Source organism: Harpia harpyja, chromosome 19 (genome assembly GCF_026419915.1).
Source record: "Harpia harpyja isolate bHarHar1 chromosome 19, bHarHar1 primary haplotype, whole genome shotgun sequence".
NCBI classification, from domain to species: domain Eukaryota; kingdom Metazoa; phylum Chordata; class Aves; order Accipitriformes; family Accipitridae; genus Harpia; species Harpia harpyja.
Window position 1 is genome coordinate 22907705 of NC_068958.1, and position 18070 is coordinate 22925774.

The following is an 18070-nucleotide window of genomic DNA, read 5'->3' on the forward strand; positions in this document are numbered from 1 at the left end:
CTGAATCTATCTTAAAATGCCCTCCATGGTCCAGGGTGTCCTTTGCTTCTGTGTTACCTCACAACACAAGTTTTAACTGTGGCCATTAAATTTCTAGTTAGGATACAACTGCTGATAGCTTTTGAGAAAGTAAATGAAGTTAGTAAGAAAATCCAAAATCTTATGAAATAATAAGAAATGGGCTGAGAACTGAATATGACAAAGACAATAATACTGAAAGCATTAAATTGCTTTTATGTTTTAAAACTGGAATTAACAGATGGGAATGAAAGCACAAGAGGCAGAAGTGGCCAGCGCCTTTCTCGGTCCAGGTCTGTCCCGAGGCACAACGGGCAGAGCAGCCCTGGCCAGGCGCAGGAGGGCACCGGGCACCACCGGCACGCAGGTCCAGCACCCGGGGCAGGCGCTGTGCCTCCCTGCCAGCTGCCATGGGTTTTACACCGGGACACAAATGGAAACGTCTGTGCTGCAGCAGGACCGGAGGGATCGACCTGCATGTCCACGTTTATACCTACATACGTGTAGGGCATATATCTATATGTATGGTATAGATACACCCTAATAAATGACCTCACGTTACTCTGATTTTGGTGCCTCTCCCAGGGTGCCGGCAGTGGGACGGGCTCCCCCTCACTCCCGAGGAGGTGCAGACGAGGCCACACAACCGCTTGTGGTGCAGCCACACAGAAGAGATTAAAGGAAGGAACAGATGAAGCTTTACAAGGGTTTCAAGATCAGATCAATGCAAATTCCACCAAAACCTAGCGCTGAAGAAAACCTTAGCATTCAAATCCATATCCAGAAATTCTGGCCAAAATCCCCAACACTATGGAGTTCACAGTGGTGGAGTCCAGCCAACAAAGAAATGAAGAATACCAAACAGCCTTCTCCTTGGAACTAAGCTACTGAAGAAAAGAACACTAAGGAAAATGTGATTTTCTAGTATTGCCTCAGAGTTGATTTATTCCTGATATAAAACTAAACTTCGCAATGATATGTTCATGCATTATTCTAGATGGCAGTGTAAATCAACTGAGACTGCAGTCAGTAAAGTTGTTATTGCCATCTCTAAAAATCCTACACTATAGAAAAGATTCAAAAAATTATTAATATTTCCTATATTCACATGTGCTGTGCTTCTCAGGAAGGCACACACATGGAGGTTTTGAAAGTCAAAATAAAGCCATTCTATGGTTTAAAATAGTCCAAAACTCTGGTGATAGAGATTAATCTCTGCTGCAATGATTTTTCTCCCTGGTTTTGTGCCATCTAAAAATGGTGGAGAGCATCACCTTCCCAGTGTTGGAGATGAGAGAACTGGGGTGCTGGAGCATCCTCGCGGGAAACCCTGTCCTGCTCCAGTCCTGCTTCACCCTCTGTGGCCCCACAGAACTCCCAATGTCACACAAAAGAAAATGGGGCAATTTTTTAATGCCGAGAAGTCATTTGTTCGATTAAGGCAAATTATATTTGCGTTCCACCCAGGAATATTTCAATACCAAATTGGATACTTGTGAGGAGCGGCTGCTGCTGCACACCGTGCACCATTTCTCCCGGCAGCAGCTGAATCAATTCCTGCCAGCGAAGCGCTGGGGTTCCCGTGTCCGCGCTGCCAGGTACCGCTGCCGTTATTGACGGCGACGTGCATGCACACGCACACCCACAAGCAGCTCGTGCTCGTGGCAATTTACTCCCCATGAAGTGCTGCCTGGTTACCATCTCGGCAGAGCCATCTCCTCCTCCTTGCCGCCGGTGAGCACCCAGGCAGGCTCTAATCCCCACAGACCGCGGGAGCCAAGCCGGAGCAGCAGCGAACAGGAGTTGCTTTGTTTGTGCTGACTTGGGTAAGCAAAATATTATTTTCTTCATAGCCATTTGCTTTTCCTCTCTGTTCTGTGCAGTGAAGCAGGTGGGATTCTGGCTAACCTGTTTTTTTAAAATGAATTTTATCTAGTAACAGGAAAACACTGGAGGACTTCTCTGCACAGACTGTTAGTCTAGTATCCTACAGCACTCAAGTTATATTTAGCAATTTCATAGAAAGCTGCCTTCTGACATTTTACTTCAAAAGTATTTTAAGGAATCTGAAATATTTGTAATGAAGATTGTGGTTTTGCAAGTGTTCATCAAGGACTACTAAGTTAACATACTGCTTTTGAATTGATGGAATGGTGGGATGAAAACAAGATGTTTAATGTGGGTTTAATGGTGAGCTCATGTTTTCAATTTCTTGTTCTTTTGTCTCTGAACACAGAGGCTAGCCTGGCAGTTAATTCATTCACATGCAGATTGCTTGTTTTGGTGTATTTTTTAAAGCAAACCCCTTTGACTTTGTATTGTCCTTTTTTTCTGTAAACTTCTTTCTAATTCTAAAGGCAAAATCATGAAAGCAGCATGTATCTTCCCCCTCCACATGTAACTTTGTCACAAGACTATTAATCATGTCTTACAATAATTTTGCTAATGCAGTATATCCATTCAGAAGCAGAGTGTCTGTCTGCAGATGGATTTGTTACTGTGCGATATGAAAGCGGAACAAATTTCTTCAGGAAATATTTAAGCAAGGTCATAATAACATTCATTACATTCTAAGTGATGATGTGTCATTTGCTGGATCAGGCAGAGTATAGCAGCAGTCACGTTTATTGACTTAGTCTGTAGAAGAGCCCAAAGGTTAGACATTAATATTGAAACTATTTACTACTTTCAGCATATACTCATCAGATTGAAGTCCTGCATGTTGCTTAATCTATTATGATGGGGAAGAGGGAAGCTAAACAAATTAAACCAATGTTATGTCCTTCATTTTAATTTCCAAAGGTCTTTACCTACATTAATTAATAAGCATTTCCATTTTATTATGCAATCTTAACACACTACTGTTCTTGCACTGTCGAAAGGTGAATGGGCAAAAGGGCGAACACAGACCCTTCTCTAGATTAGGTGTTTAAAATAATGTATTTTTCAAGTGCACATTGGGTATGCTCTGTCTGTGCATCCCACTGCTGTGGCTGGAAGACATGCCCACCGAGCCAGGGGTGATGCACATGGGAATGGGGTGACAGGATGGATCTGACAGACGAAGTGTGTCAGGAGCGTGATGGAAGTGCGCAGACGGGCACATCATATGGCAGGAAAACCTGACAGTCCAAGCACCAAGTCTGTTTGCCCAACTTTTGTTTTGATGTTTTCTATTCCTGGGGAAAGTAAAGCTTCTTCAACTAGGCGAGTAGATGCATTAAACCCCATTTACCCATATGCTGTGTACTAGCACCAAGAAAGATCAGGACATTGTTGGGCCAGAGCCTGAATAAATAACAAAAACCAGACAACAAACATATCAAACATTGCATTCTCACAAACTGCTGTGAAGTGCAACAAGTGGCTTAACCAGATCGAGAGACAAAGTAAAGACGAGTTCCCAGAGCCTGCATCAGGAAAGTCACAGGTCTCATAATCCCATAATCACGGCTGGACCGAGAGGCCTCTGCATCCTGCACCAAGCCCCTTTGCAAATACTCCCCCACGTATCAAAAGAGGAGAAAGTATTGAGAAGAGTGTGATCCAATGTGAGGAAGGAGGAAGGTGGGCAAGTATTCATCACCCGAGCATATATGCAGCTTTATATTTTAGGCAATTCGAACATTTCATTATTTTGCTCTCAAAATAGCAGCACTTACTCCCCTTCCTCGCAGAAAGGCGAGGGGAGGCAGGAAATGACTTGCTCGTGATGGCACAGAAAAACTGAGAAAGCAGGAAATCAAATACACGTGTAGGGAGTCAGAGCTATTCATCCAGCCTTTCCTCCAGATATCAGCAAAACCAAATGCTGTACACAGAGAGCAACAGAAGGAGGAACTATAAGATGAACCGATGATTCACAGGAGACTAAAGAAAACACGATACTACCTTCCTTTAGAAGCAAAATCCATTTAAAAAAGAAACTTGTTGAATTCACAAGGAATTAAACTTGAGAATGCTAGGGGAATCGAGCTTAAAGGAGCAAATATCAGGCAAATTTGACACTTGTCCTCGAATGGGCCAAATTCACAGAAGTGAGCGTACACGGCTCCACTGTCACCTCCCGCCGCGGGAGGGGACGGTCACCTCTGCCCTGGTGCCTGCGGCACGGTCCAGCCTCCCCAGGAGGGATTTCTCTGCACCACACTGCTCTCGGGCTGCCCCCCCAGAGCTGGGGCCAACCGGGCTGTGCTTCAGCACAGGGGCTGCACGGGAACGGAGACTAAAATACTGTTTGTCCCTGGGGCCAGGCTGACCTACTTTTTTTTTTTTTTTACTTCATATTCTTTGTTTGATGGTAGGCTGGGAAAGAAACGGAGAGGTCATCTGAATTTTATCCATCATTCAACACCACACTGGCATCATGCATTTGCTATTTATTTAAAGTGGATAAAACTCACCTTCCACCAGCAGCTGAATGCCTTTGCTGAAAATTCTTTTTTTGTGATCCAGATCTGTAGAGATTGGGGATGGGCAGATAACTGCAAAAGAAGACTTCATTTGGGGGCTCAAAATATTGGCAGAAAGGTTTCTGCTAATTCATCAGCATTTTTCTGAAGAACTTTTGACTTTCACTGATTCTAAACAGCAAGATATGGCTGGTTTTTATAAGGAGTTGTATTTCTAGGAGTTACACATGCATCAGAATCCAGAAGGTAAATAAAGGTCAAGTGCACGCTGGCCTGTGGTGATTTTATGGACTGAAGCCTTCAGCTGTTTACAACTGAGTCAATTTTGTTTTCAATAATGTTAAATTAACTTTTTAAAAAATTGTGTCAAGGAGCTCAAAACCCTGAAACCATGCTAATTAAGGAGATAAACTAGGTTCAGGAGGAATTCAATGTCTAAGCTGTCTGTCATGAAACAAGATCTTTCAGCTTTTTCTCTGCTTTAATACTTCTGCCTTTTCCAAATGCTTGTTTTTACACAAAAGATTGTGCTTTGTCTTTCGAAGGCTCAGTTGTGTCTCACAGGCTTTGGGGCAGCCGTTCCTGCTCTCAAGAAGTGCCATGTTCCACGTACCAAGGGGATGCTCCACGTGACAAGCGTGCTGCTGTCAACACCCAAGCCCCTGCTGCCTGGGGATATTTTCAGTGCATTTCTTTTGTATCCTGATAGTGTGGACAAGCCACTTTTTAAAATGTTTTTTTTTTCTAGTCTCAGGGCTTCTTTCTCACCTTCCAGGATACTTCTAGGTCTGTAATGTTAGACCTGATCTTATTAAGAGTGCTTAGATGTTTGTATAGCATTTTACACCTCCCAGACCTTGTGCAAGCTCTAACTAATTCTCCCACCGCTCTGGTGAGCTCCCCCCAGGCTGACAGCGTTACTTTCTGTATTACAGCAGTGCTGCGCAGCCTGCACTCTAAAGAGCTTAGCAGTGGGGGACTGAGACCTGGCCAAGGTCAAGCCGCCCGTGAGCGGCAGCGTGTGTTTCAGACATGTGGATCAGCCGGGAGTCCCGCGGCTGCATTTATCGACAGACCAGATTTCTTGCAGTTACATCCTCCAACGCCGATAACACACGCTCAGCCGCCGCCCCGCAGAGCAGGGGCGACTGCAGAAAGATGCATTTTCTGCGAGCCGCTCTCGCCGTCCCCTGCATGCCGAGTGGGTGGGGGGGACTGCAGGCGGGGACCACTCGCTCCAAGTCTGCAGCACGGACACCCCATCAGGGCAGGGCACTAAAAGCTGGGCACCCCTTCGCCTCGGCAGCGGCCTCCCACCAGCCAGCACCGTGGCATCGCAGCCTTGCGAGAAAAAGGCAACGGGAAGGTTATGACTCAGAGCAAAAGCGGTCTGTCAATTAACAAAAATTAAAGATGACAGCAGCGCAAACTGTACAAGACGGATCAACAAAATGTTTTATATCAATTCCCCTCCCTGCAGTCATGAGCTCTTTAAACTATTTATTATTTGAGCGGTAAAGCAGCTCAACTGAAATCCATCTTCATCACTAGTTGTACCTAACTTTTAATCCAGGAAGTCATGGATGCTTTAGTTAAAATTAGCAACCATTCAGCAGGGCTTTTTTAACCACTAAATATGTAGCACAATATAAACATTTGTAATTGCCAACACGCGCTAAATGAGTATACTGACAAGAGAGTATTACCATATGGTCACCGGCTCCTACCCAGCCGATCTGGTATTACGCTGCACTGACGGCTGGAGCGGGACGCAGCAGCAGGGACATGGTCAGCACGAACAGTTGCGAGTAGCAAGAGCAGCACAAAATTTCACGTGCTTGAAAAGTCTGACTCCTCCGACCGAGTAAACACCATTCACGGCATCCCGAATCCCGCTGGCTCCTGGGTAGTCCTGTTGTTCACATGAGCACCTGCCACATCAGTCACCTCTCCTCCTCCTCTTCCTCACAGCGCTCCCTGCTTTCACTCTGGAGGAGATGGGTCGTAAGGAAGAGGATGACAGCAGCTCCTGGAAGAAACAGACGAGCAACATCCGAAAAACATTCATTTTCATGGAGGCCCTGGGATCGTAAGTACCACAGCTGCTCTCCAGACAGGGCCACCTCTAGATACCGGCTTCCCAGCCCAGGGCAGCAACTCCCTTCCCGGCACTGGCCAACGTCACAAGAAAACGGCTCCCTCGGAGACAGGCACCAGTCTCCAGGTGAGGGGTGGGAGCCCCATCACTGCTGCGTGGCTGCTGCGGGTGCTCCGGTTCATGGCTCACGCTTGCCAAAGCGGCACCGAAGCAGCTCCTTCCCACCCAGCCCCGCGGCACGGCTCCGGGTCAGCTCTGCCCTTTCCTCCTTTCCCTCTAAGTCCGCGTGGCAGCTTAGTTAAGTTTTTGCTCTTTTCCTGCTGAGCACACTGGTCTGCTGCTGCTGCAAGGCCAAGCAAGTTCAAGGGATGGCTCTGAGAGAGGTATTATAACAATAAGTTGTATATTTAGCTCACAAACCCTGACTCAGTTGAGGGATGAAACGAGAACAAGGATGTTCAAGTTGTACGTTACTTCTCTGTGAGTTAACAGCTTAATTTGCCTATTCAAGTGAATCAGACGAGAAAACATTTCCAAGGTGGCGGAGGAGGAATTAGATTACCTCCACCAGCGAGTTCTGTCATGGCCAAATTTTCTGTGACTTTAGAACCCACAGCAAAGCTCCCAAAAACCAGCTACTCCAGAGCTTGGCGAGGTTTTAAATTATCACGTACCTGGTCAGCCTTAGAAATTAGTTAAATTATACAGCAGCTTTTTCTAAAGGAATGAGGTTAGAAAAAGCTTTGTTCTCTCCTAGCCAACTTGTTGATTCATCATTTTTTAATAAGGGGCATAATTATTATAAACTGTTTGGGACAGATATATAGAACAGATGCCCCAGCATCTGATTTGTAGGTTGTTCATTTCCTACTATTACTTTAATAGGAAAACTTAGCATTAGAAATTGGGATTTTTTCCACACGCACTGCTTCAGCTAGCTGAAGACTATAATTGAAGATCTGGGACCTAAAACTACCTGGAAACTTACTATCACCTTCCCCCAGCATCCACAACTGTTGAATTAGGGACCTTAGCAAGGACGTCCCTGCCTATTCCCTGAGAGCTCTCGGGAGCTTGAAAGGTATTTCCACAAAAGAGCCTTCGGAGTTTTCATGCATAAAAGGAGGAAAATGTGTGAAACAAAGAAAAGGTCCCAACACCACCTGCTTTTTGCACCAGAAGAGAGAATACCGTTACATATAATTTACTGGGTGAAACAAAGATTTGAATTCATCTATTGGGATGCCTTCCCAAAAATCTATGGGTTTTTTTGTTTGGGGTTTTTTGTTGGTTTGGGGTTGGTTTTTTTTTTCCTTGCTAGGAACCAGTTCTGGCACAGCCCAGTTCCTCACAACCCCAATGGTTTTGCACATTGCTTCTGCAGCACCCAGGGGCCCACTGGAGGAGGAGGATAGCAGAGCGGAGCGAGGAGCTGCCTTCGGCTCCGGCTCTCCCCTGCGTCATCTCCGGCTGCCACTTGCTAACAAAGACACACGAGCAAAGCGCCGCATGCCAGATGGGTACGGCTCCGTGCTCAGCCAATCTATCTGCACAGCATGCTGGATTCTTTGTTTAGTGGATTACAGGAGATACAGGTTTTCTGCCCTTATTTATTGGGTTTGCCGTAATAGCATCCCAAGCAAGAAGGTGCTTTCACTGCGCTCACCTTCCTTGCTCTGCCCTCCAGCTCCCTGCAGGGCTTTGCAGACTCAGTGGCAAGTTCCATTTAACCGCCATCAATTAATCTGTTGCTCATTTGATGAAGATTATTGAGGACTGACCTGGCAAAGTATGCACTGTCACTGTCTCAAGACACGTGTTCAGCTGCCTAACACAAACCCTTAACAGGATTGTGAGCTTTAGGCATGTTATAAATACCTGCTCATCGCTGCACTGGGCTGAACTCTTATCAGGAATGTACAAGACACTCATTGTCACTAAGGGTACGCAGGTATTAGCGGTCTCTGCAGAAAGGAAAACACATTAGATGCTGAATGAAAATGTTAACTGAGGTTATCCAATTATTTTGCACTTTAGATATACGGAACATTGGTTGATTTATCCAAACTGCAACATAAGTGGGCTCTCCTCACTGCAATTAGGCTATCTCAGTCCTCAGGGCAATGCTGACCAGGGAAAGTGAAGGACTACTTTAAGACGATGGGGGCTTTGAGGAAACATGATTTGTATTAAGCAGGAATTTGGCCCTGTTAGAGTGGAGGCTGTTGAGGTCTTTCCACAGGGGGTTGTTAACCCCAGAGAGCACCCAAGCTGCCGACCACCCCGTTAGCGAGGTGGTCATCGATAGAGCCCCTCAGCCGGGCTTGCACTTAGCCCAGGAAAATCCTCCCAGTCCCAATGGATTCAAGTGGAAAGGTTCCTTGAAAGGCAGCGAGCTGTGAGACCACAGACGGTGCCTCCTCCTGCACCCACCCAAGGTACGTGCCGAAAGCCGTGTTTGCCATCTGCCTCCCCGGAGCTGTGCTCTGAACCAGGCACGGCTGAAGTTCACCCATAGCTTGGCACATGCAGGAGGAAAACACTTGACTGTCTTTACAGATGGTCCCGAAGAATGTGATTTAATTTCATGGCAGGGGCCTTTTTTATCCACTACCTCAACACAGCTTCACGATGAACTATGCAAAAATAACCTTTTCTCTACAAACAGAAAATTTTGCATAATCTTGCATTGAATATCCTAAGTTTGGGGCTGATAGAGATGTAGTTCTAGCTTTACAATCAGCACCCACCTAGAGTTAAATTACTACTATATTTTTTTTTCTTGCAATTTCCTTTCTCTCTGTAAGTATCCTTCCAGTTCACAGCAGCAGCATCTACTGAAATACAACTTCTTCTCTTCTCTGCAGAGGTGCCTTTTCAGAAGTTTTCCTAGTGAAGCAAAGAAGCACTGGCAAGCTCTTTGCTCTGAAATGCATCAAGAAGTCTCCTCTCACAAGGGATAGCAGCTTGGAGAATGAAATAGCAGTGCTGAAAAAGTGAGCATATATACATTGTAATGTCAAGTAGAACAAATGTCCTTTCCTAAGATGTGTGGCTCTACAGTAAGAATAATATAAAGAAAGAAGTATTTCTTTTTAAAGAATATATAAATATTACTGTGAATTAGTAATTAGTAAAGTTTCTTCTCTCATTCCTCGGCTGGGTTTGTAACCCCAACACAGCCGTACTGCCCCAGATCTGTGGAAGGAAATACGCAGAAGCAGAGCAGTACGCAGGGAAAGAAGAACCAGGGTCAATACTTTTGCCATCCAAGTAACATGCCTGATGCAGAGCAGGCAGCTGCTTATAAACAAAGGGTCTGGTCCTCTGCTGTTGGTGCCTAGCGCTCCAAAGGGAGTTTTCAGTGGCGTCAACGATCCTCTGTCACACAGGGCAAGGGAGATCAGCCACAAAACAGGCCAGTGAACTTTCACTGGTGATTAAAGCAAGATGACTGTTGGGTTTTCCACTTGAAAAGCCACTTTTGTCCTTGCCAGGTTTGTTTCTGACCCACATTTATCTTTGCAGAATAAAGCATGAAAACATTGTCACTTTAGAAGATATTTATGAGAGCACAACCCACTTCTACCTGGTCATGCAGCTGTAAGTATCAAGCAGAGCCATTTCTTCGTGGGCCACAGAGGAAGAAGAGTGGCAGGACCAGGGTGATGCATCATATTTCAGCACCTACACACCAGAGTCCCTCATGTGTAAAAGTTGCATGCACAGGAGCCATTCAAACACCCCTCACTAACGAGGCGAGAGCCGCATGGTTTGAACTAACCTGGACACTTCTCGTGCTGTCTTGGCCTATGCTCGTTTCAGCAGCAAGTTTCTAAACCAAGATTAGGATCTATTTATGCAAATTAATTCATCACAGTTTAGCAGGGCAGAGACAGAAGTATTTCTAATTAAAGCTGTGCCATGCAGGGTTTCTAGAAATGAAAATGGGCAACATGTCAGCTGCAGAGAAAGCAGCTCGCTGCGGGCATCAGCTCTGAGCACCCGGCTGCTACTGCTAACTTGCAAATTTAGCTAAAGGAAGCAATCACACAAAAACATATACCCGCTTGTGTAGCTTCTGTATCCTGCCCGCAGTGGTGGATGCCTGCGGCTCAGACCTGCTGGGAGTTGTTGCCTCGTAACCTTACCCAAATTCCCTAGGTTTACCAGTAATGCTTACTGACACCCTGAAATTGCACTCAAGAGCATCCATCAGCCTCAGTCTCACAAAAACTGCTACCCAAGGAACAGTTCTGCTGTAGGTGGAGTTGTAAAAAGACCAGAAAATTAGCTGGCCTAACACAAAAGCATGATTAGCTTTGTTTAACCTTTTTTTTTTTCAGTTTTTTTCTTTCTGAACTACCATTTCCACAGGGTATCTGGGGGAGAGCTGTTTGACCGAATTTTGGAACGGGGCGTTTACACCGAGAAAGATGCAAGTGTGGTGATCCACCAGGTCCTGACAGCAGTGAAGTACCTCCACGAAAACGGAATAGTTCACCGCGACTTGAAGGTGAGACCTGTCCCGCAGCAGCAGCAGCAGCAGCGCCTCGGGGAGCTGGCGTGACTGCAGGCTTTACCGGCTCTGCCCCATGACTTTCTGTTGTTCCCTTCTGGCTTTCTACCATAAATTTCAACCTCTGACCACTTTGTGTTCACAGCCTGAAAACCTTCTTTACCTTACTCCTGAAGAGAACTCCAAAATCATGATCACGGACTTCGGCTTGTCTAAAATGGAACAGAATGGCATCATGTCCACTGCCTGTGGGACTCCAGGATATGTTGGTAAGCCAAGGATCAGGAATGGGCTTGTGCTGGTGGGCCGTCTGGAAAAAAGCTTGTACACGTACAATACGTTGCCTAGCGGAAAGGAAAAAGAACCGACCCATAATTACATTAACAACAACATGCTACTCTCAGATGCACTATGTGGACCACATAAAGACTGGATTACAGATGAGTTTAGAGACTGCAAAATCCAGAACGTTTAAAAGTTTGAAGAAAAGGAAAATTTTAAGAGCAATATATTTCAGCATTAGTCATGTATTTATTGAAAAATTACAAAAATAATTTTAACACAAAAGGATTTTGTTTAATGTCCACCAGACTGCATTGGCTTGATCCACAGCTTACTGGTTAAAACCTCTGGATGCAGGCAGAAATTGTCAGTGGTTCTTTCCATTCAATGGCATAAAATAGATACAAAAAGCACAGACCAATCCAACTGGTAAATGGGGCTCATACTGGCTGATTCTCTGCACTGGCGCCTCAGAGACCAAGTGTACAAGAAACTACTGCTTTTCCCAGTATTGGATAATTTATTATTGCTTGGAATTTTCATTTGGTTTTGCTGTTCTGCAGCCCCTGAAGTCCTTGCCCAAAAACCATACAGCAAAGCTGTAGACTGCTGGTCCATTGGAGTCATCACCTATATTCTGTGAGTAAGAGCAAACAGCATCCCACTTACTTTTCCATGAGTTTCCCAACTCCTCCATCGCTTCATACACCTCTGCAGAGTGGCAGTGCAAGCGGAGGCGATACCAGACCTCCCATTTTGCTGCGGGAACACAGCAGCGCTGTATTCTTCCTTCGCATAGATTCACTAGACCATAGAAATGAAAGGGATGTGGGGAATCAAGTACTGGAGCAGAGATGAAAGGAATCACATTTTCTCTATTATGTGCCTCATCCTATGCTTTGTTTTTTTTCAGTTGCCTACAAATATCATTCAGTCTTCCTCGGTACTTTTTGTTTCCTTTCCTCCCACACCATGCAGTTATGTACCAGCTGTGGCTTTGTCCTTTCGCTGCTGCAGTTAAGTTTTTGACTCTCTTCTGCAGCTTTACTGATACACTTAGATGTGAGGGACAGATGGATGGATAGAGCAGCCTCCTCTGTCACTCACTCACTCACTCGCTCACTCGTGTTGCCCGCGCGTGCCCAGCCTGGCCGGGCTGTGGAGGAGCCTGTGCAGATGTGGACAGCCCTGCTGAAGGACCGCTGGCTTTCTGCTCTGTTCCAGGCTGTGCGGGTATCCTCCTTTCTATGAAGAGACCGAATCCAAACTGTTTGAAAAGATTAAGGAAGGCTACTATGAGTTTGAGTCTCCGTTTTGGGACGATATCTCCGAGTCAGGTAAATCTCCAGCACTGGGAAGTGCCGTGCTCCCTCCCACAAGCTGCAATCCAGAGCCCTGCGACCCGCGGGCACGAGCCTGCGCTGGCCGAACCCCCACGCACCCCCAGCCCACCCCCCCCCCCAACGCCCTTCGCTTGCCTCAGCAGCGACGGGAAAGGGTGAAGCGTTGAACTGAGTCACCCACGCAGCAGCAAACCCCCAGACGTGGGAACTGATTGCAGAGGCTCCCGGCACCACAGGAGCGGGGGTGATGACGCCGAAGCCAAGCTGCACTGGCAGAGTTCGGGGTACTTTGCATCCTGCCTGTAATGCAGCATCCTTGGCTGAAGCCTCTGTTAACGTAACCCTGATTTTCACAAACGATTAGCGAGATCAGAGGGGGCTTAGGGTTCCCTTGGAAGTAGGGGAACTCCAGGGTTTTTTCACCTTGTTTTTCTGGGTTCAGTTTTTTTTTCTTCTTTTCCCATTTGCTTTTCTTCCCATCAAGTCACACATCCTTACAGCAACACAGCAACCCGTGTCACCCACCCCTGCACCCTTCCACCAGACTAACCTGCTTGTGGAGCTCGCCTGCCCAGAGTTTACTGAAGTCAGCATCGTGGCAGCATATTTTGAACATCAGTCTTTTATACATACAAACAAAACTAGCAGGAGGTTTGTTAGGACTTAATAACAAACATCACAATCCTCCCTGCAAAAGAAGAAAAAAAAAAAAAAAAGAGGGATGTAAGTGCTCTTTAGGGCAACTTCTAAATCTGCTCAGTTTGCACTTTATGTTTTTTAGAGGTATTTTTTAGCTGAATAATTCAACTCAAATTCATGTAATCTAAGCGTGAAGTTTGGTACATCCCTCCCCAGTTAACATTTTTTCATCTGGAGCCCTTCACTGCAAATATCTCCCTTTAACGGAGTAATGAAGCGGTACAAACACCTCCTTCTCGGGGCTGACCTTTGTGATGTTTATCCACCAGCATTTGCCATGTCCTATTAGGATCATATCTTGGAACAAGGAGAAAATAACCTTTTCTCTCTGCTTTTCCTCCTCTCCAAAACAGCCAAGGATTTCATCAGACATTTACTGGAGAAAAACCCAAACACGAGGTTTACCTGTGAAGAAGCCCTGCGGCACCCATGGTGAGAGGACCGGGGCCCCGGCAGTAGCTGGCGGCCACGGGGATTTACCAGCCTCCGCGTCTCGCTCCACGTGCTCAGTGGTAGCTGAGAACAGGGGTGTCTCCCCAGCCCCCGTTATTAACGTCACCGTCTGCCTCCGCGTGGCCCTGGGTGTTTCTTTTTTGTGTGAAAAGAAAGAAAATGATGAATAATTAAAGATGCAATTTGTGCATATTTGCCTCCATAAACAGAGGCAAAGAAGAAATCCCATCCTGAGCTTTTCCAAGCTTTGAAGTGTGTGTTTGTGTTACATTTTGTTGCTGTTTTTCCTTTGGGTTTAATTATTGCTGATTGAACGTACAAAGCAGTTAGTTGCCTCCAGAATGTGGAATGCCTTACAAATGCCATCTGCCTACGAGCCCATTTTCTTCTCTCCCCATCTGCAGGATTAATGGAAATACAGCCCTTCACCGTGACATATACCCATCTGTCAGCGCTCAGATTCAGAAAAACTTTGCAAAGAGCAAATGGAGGGTAAGTCGTTTGCTGGTGGGAGCCTAGAGCCATTTCACTAACAAATGCCAGTTGCTGCCATCTAGCAATAAGCAAGGCTTCAGCTGTGTGGGTAAGCACCCAAAAGCTGAGATCCTCCAAAGGCTGCCTGAAAATTGTATGCAGTTACTGTTTATAGTATGTTTGGACCAATATTCCCTGCTGCAATGCATACTGGTAGATTCACCACAAACATTGCACTATAGCGGCCTCGCCAAGAAAGCAAAGGGGAGGGAGAAAGGAACATTGCCTTTGTACTGAGGGAGAGGAATCGGTGCTCCATCAGCAGATCTTTTGGGGAGCTTAATCCAGCTTTTCCTTTCAGCCTCGAAGATAAATTAGTATTTCATTTACATCAAGAGTTTTAGTCAGAATTTAGGTGGAGAGAGGAATGCCATAGGAACCACGTGTACGACAGCATTTTAAATACTTACCTTCAAAATTCAGCTCTAGTCTCCATTTCACACTGTGGGGTAATTTACAGCTGTTCCCCTGATTTCCTCACGTAGAAGTGGTTGTAATCTTCAAAAGCATCAGCAGTTTGCACTCAATAGAAACCACGGTGTTTATGCCAGGAATGAGCACATCCCACTTTCTACGTATTGTGCAAACAGACAGTCCGTGCTAGCCCGTACAGCGGTCCCCCCCGCGCACGCAGTCATCGCCGCAGGGGGACAGCCCCTTCGTCCCGCAGCACCCGCCCGGCTGGCATCACCAGGTGCTCACCGTGGGCTTTTTGTCTTCTTCCCCAGCAAGCCTTCAACGCCGCAGCCGTTGTGCACCACATGAAGAAGCTCCACATGAACGGTCACGCGGCGGCTGAAAGCTCCCTCCCCGTTATACAAGTCTCAGAGGCGTCCAGACCCAACACACCCACGGTGGGCACCCAACCAGCAATGCCAAACAAAGACAAGGACGCATCCCTCCCTCTGGTCCCCACAGAGAGCTGCCCAAACCGTCCCACTCAGCTGGAGCAAGACACCGGAATGAGAGAGGGAAAGCTGCAAAGCCACTCGGATAATGGACCGCTGCCCACGGGCAGCAGCCTGGTCCTGCCGGATAACCATAGCCCACCAACCAGAACTTCTTGTGGCTGCAGTCCAGCCTGCATGGGGCACGAGAAAACAAAGACGTCCTTCTGCTCTGAGACAGTGCTTCTTAAAAAATCTGCAAAATCCCAGTAGGTATCCAAGTCATTAACCATAACTTCCAATAAAGTATATGGGAATAACCATCCCTGGAAGGAGTTGCCTGGCACGTAAATTGCCAGGCCCAGGTGGAGGTAGAAAGGAGGGAGGAATAAGCACAGAAGCAAACGCTCTGACTGGCTGGAAAGCGGTCCCCAGCCAAGGGTTTCCATGCTCGTGCGAGCATCAGGTGAGGCACATTGCCCAGGCTGCGTGGCAAAGCTTGCAGTGAGCTGAGGCAGCAGGGCTCCCCTGCCGCACTCCATTGACTTGAGCACATTTGCTTTCCAGAAACTGAAATTGCCTGTGGTTAAAGCTGCTGATGCCAATTACTCAGCTGGTGCCGAGTGACTGGACTCTGCCTTTGCTGCAGCATTGACTCGCACCCAGCTCTGCTTTGCTTTCAGCAGCTGATGTTCTTTATATTAAAAACGCAATCTTGATTCACCTGCAGAACGATTGTAAATATTGCTATTTCTCTTTTTTCTTCTTTCTCTTCCAATTCTTCCATTTCCAAGCAGTCATTTCAAATCAGAAGTTCTTGTTCCAATGAAAACCAGTAAACACTCTTCCCACTGTGGCACTGGGCAAACTGGAGTTTGTTTGATTATGTGATGAGGAGGCAGCCACCGGACTCCCCACAGCGCCAGCGGTAAGTGCTCCACAATCCAATCACCAGCTGCTTTTAATTAATCCCATTACGGCATGAAAAAGGGAAAGGCACAAATAGCAAAGTAATTGTACATGAAATAAATTGACTCACGGGTTTTTTTCAGCAGAAAAAGCCTTAACTAAATAATCTTTCAAGGAAGAAATCATCTTTCAGCTTCCACTAAGGCTAGTCCAGTGACTCTGAATCCAACAGGCTTTACATTACAACAGGGTTGCCCAAGGAACATGTGAAAGGAAGCCAAGCGTGGACCTGTCATATCAAACTCTACAATTATTCAAACCTACTCACTGGGAACCACAGTGGAACCAAACAGCTTCATCAGCTGGGTTTAGGGCTTTTCAGCTGGGTCTTGGTTGTGACCATGAGCAAAGGGCTGACAACAGGCTGCTGGTCCATGGCTGAGCATAGGTAGGACAGCTCTGCAGCCTGAAGGGCCATTCCCTTTCACATATTCGGTCCAGGCAGGTCAGTTTAAGTTGCTTTGTTACCAGAGAGCAGAGCATGGAGATGTTCACTTTGTAGGTAAGCAGAGTACAATCAGGAAAGTTTCATCCTGTTTGACCATAGCTTGGATTAATTCTGGACTACCTAAACTGTTATCATTTGCACCACATTATATATGAGCAGTAAGAAGTATTGCTATTAGATTCTGCAATAAAGAATGTTCCTCAAAGGTGAGCATATGCTAGCATAGTGCTCCACAAAAGCTATATAAAGTGAGCTACCTCCTATCATCTTTTATGATACTCTTTACTGATAAGATTGTATGAACAGAACTGTAATATACAAAGGATTAATAGAAGAGACAAATGCAAGCAAGATCTACTATAGGCTTCAAAAAGGTCCATTCCAATGATTAGTGATGTAATAACCCTTTATAATTAAGACACACAAAGGGATCTAAGCTGTTCCTAACCCCCATGCTACTGCTTATTAACAAAGCACAGTTTGAAGGTAGCAGTCTAGTGAAACAAAGTTCAATCCTCAATTGAAATTCCCTCTCTTGCAGAAACAGAAGGGCTGTTTTACTCTTTTCTGCACTTCAAAGCCAGATATCAACAGTGCAAGGAAGAAACAAGGCTGTGTCCCGCCAGGAGCAGGCAGGCAGCAGCATCTCAGAAAGCAGTGACCGACTGGTGACAAGCCGCACGTTCATCCCAGGAATCCATCAATGCAGTGACCTCGGGGTGTTTCTGGATCGTTAAAGCTGGGAGAAGGCAAGGGAAAGTCTGAGGCTACTGCTAGCATATTCAGTGTATATTATCCATACAACATCGCTCAATGCTATAAGCTTTTGTTTTCTGTATACTGTTTAGTTGTCCAATGCATAATAAATGCACTGCACAACGTAAATCCTATGAACCAAAGCCATGCAGAGTTTTACTCACTGGCAGATCAGTTATTTTTTACAATCTTCACCCTATCCACTGCTTGGGTTTCGGTTAGTCCCTGGCTTTGGCATTCTGAAGTTCAGCATCCACCAGCTGCCCAGGCTGCACAGTTCTCACTTCAGCTACAAAAGGAGAGACAACCTGCTAGCAACCTCCATATGTCTGATAATAATCACAGCGAGGTCTAAGTTCCCTGCTTCCAAGTCTGTAATTGCACAATAAATACTTGCTTAATAAAGCTAAGTTCTGTTTTGTAAAGTGCCTCTTGGTTATTCATAGAAATTTGATGTGGAAACGGTCTATTAAGTCCCTTCTAAAGCATTCCCTGTGCATCTGCAGACCTGCTCCCTCTGGTATTCTTCTGGCAAAGCATTACATGGTAAATAAGCAGATTGTGGCAGAAAGTCAAACAAGACATTTGACTTCACCTTCGAGTATGAGATTGCGTTTCTCTTATTTGTATAAATATAGGTATGTTATATAGA

The 18070-nt window shown here is 45.9% G+C and overlaps 1 protein-coding gene across 2 annotated transcripts; it reads left to right on the top strand.

Moving 5' to 3' along the window:
- Nucleotides 1-1542: 1542 nt before the first annotated feature.
- CAMK1G (calcium/calmodulin dependent protein kinase IG) lies at nucleotides 1543-17843 on the top strand. Of its 2 annotated transcripts, none has more exons than XM_052815179.1 (13): nucleotides 1543-1844; nucleotides 6402-6519; nucleotides 9396-9524; nucleotides 10057-10131; nucleotides 10906-11044; nucleotides 11193-11316; nucleotides 11893-11968; nucleotides 12554-12666; nucleotides 13725-13803; nucleotides 14229-14316; nucleotides 15087-15514; nucleotides 16040-16173; nucleotides 17204-17843. In XM_052815179.1, exons 2-12 carry the CDS (start codon nucleotides 6428-6430, stop codon nucleotides 16134-16136), a joined length of 1440 nt encoding a protein of 479 aa, XP_052671139.1. In that variant the 5' UTR covers nucleotides 1543-1844; nucleotides 6402-6427; the 3' UTR covers nucleotides 16137-16173; nucleotides 17204-17843. The 2 variants fall into 2 exon arrangements, with proteins under 2 accessions (XP_052671139.1, XP_052671140.1); XM_052815180.1 differs by having other exon boundaries at nucleotides 1544-1844; nucleotides 16043-16173.
- Nucleotides 17844-18070: the final 227 nt, after the last annotated feature.

What these genes read in the sequence shown, in the direction of transcription:
- CAMK1G (XM_052815179.1), top strand. Translation starts at nt 6,428, where the DNA reads ATGGGTCGTAAGGAAGAGGATGACAGCAGCTCCTGGAAGAAACAGACG. An exon ending in GGAGTCATCACCTATATTCT is followed by an intron (nt 11,969 to 12,553) that starts GTGAGTAAGAGC and finishes GCTCTGTTCCAG; the next exon opens with GCTGTGCGGGTATCCTCCTT. An exon ending in TTGCAAAGAGCAAATGGAGG is followed by an intron (nt 14,317 to 15,086) that starts GTAAGTCGTTTG and finishes CTTCTTCCCCAG; the next exon opens with CAAGCCTTCAACGCCGCAGC.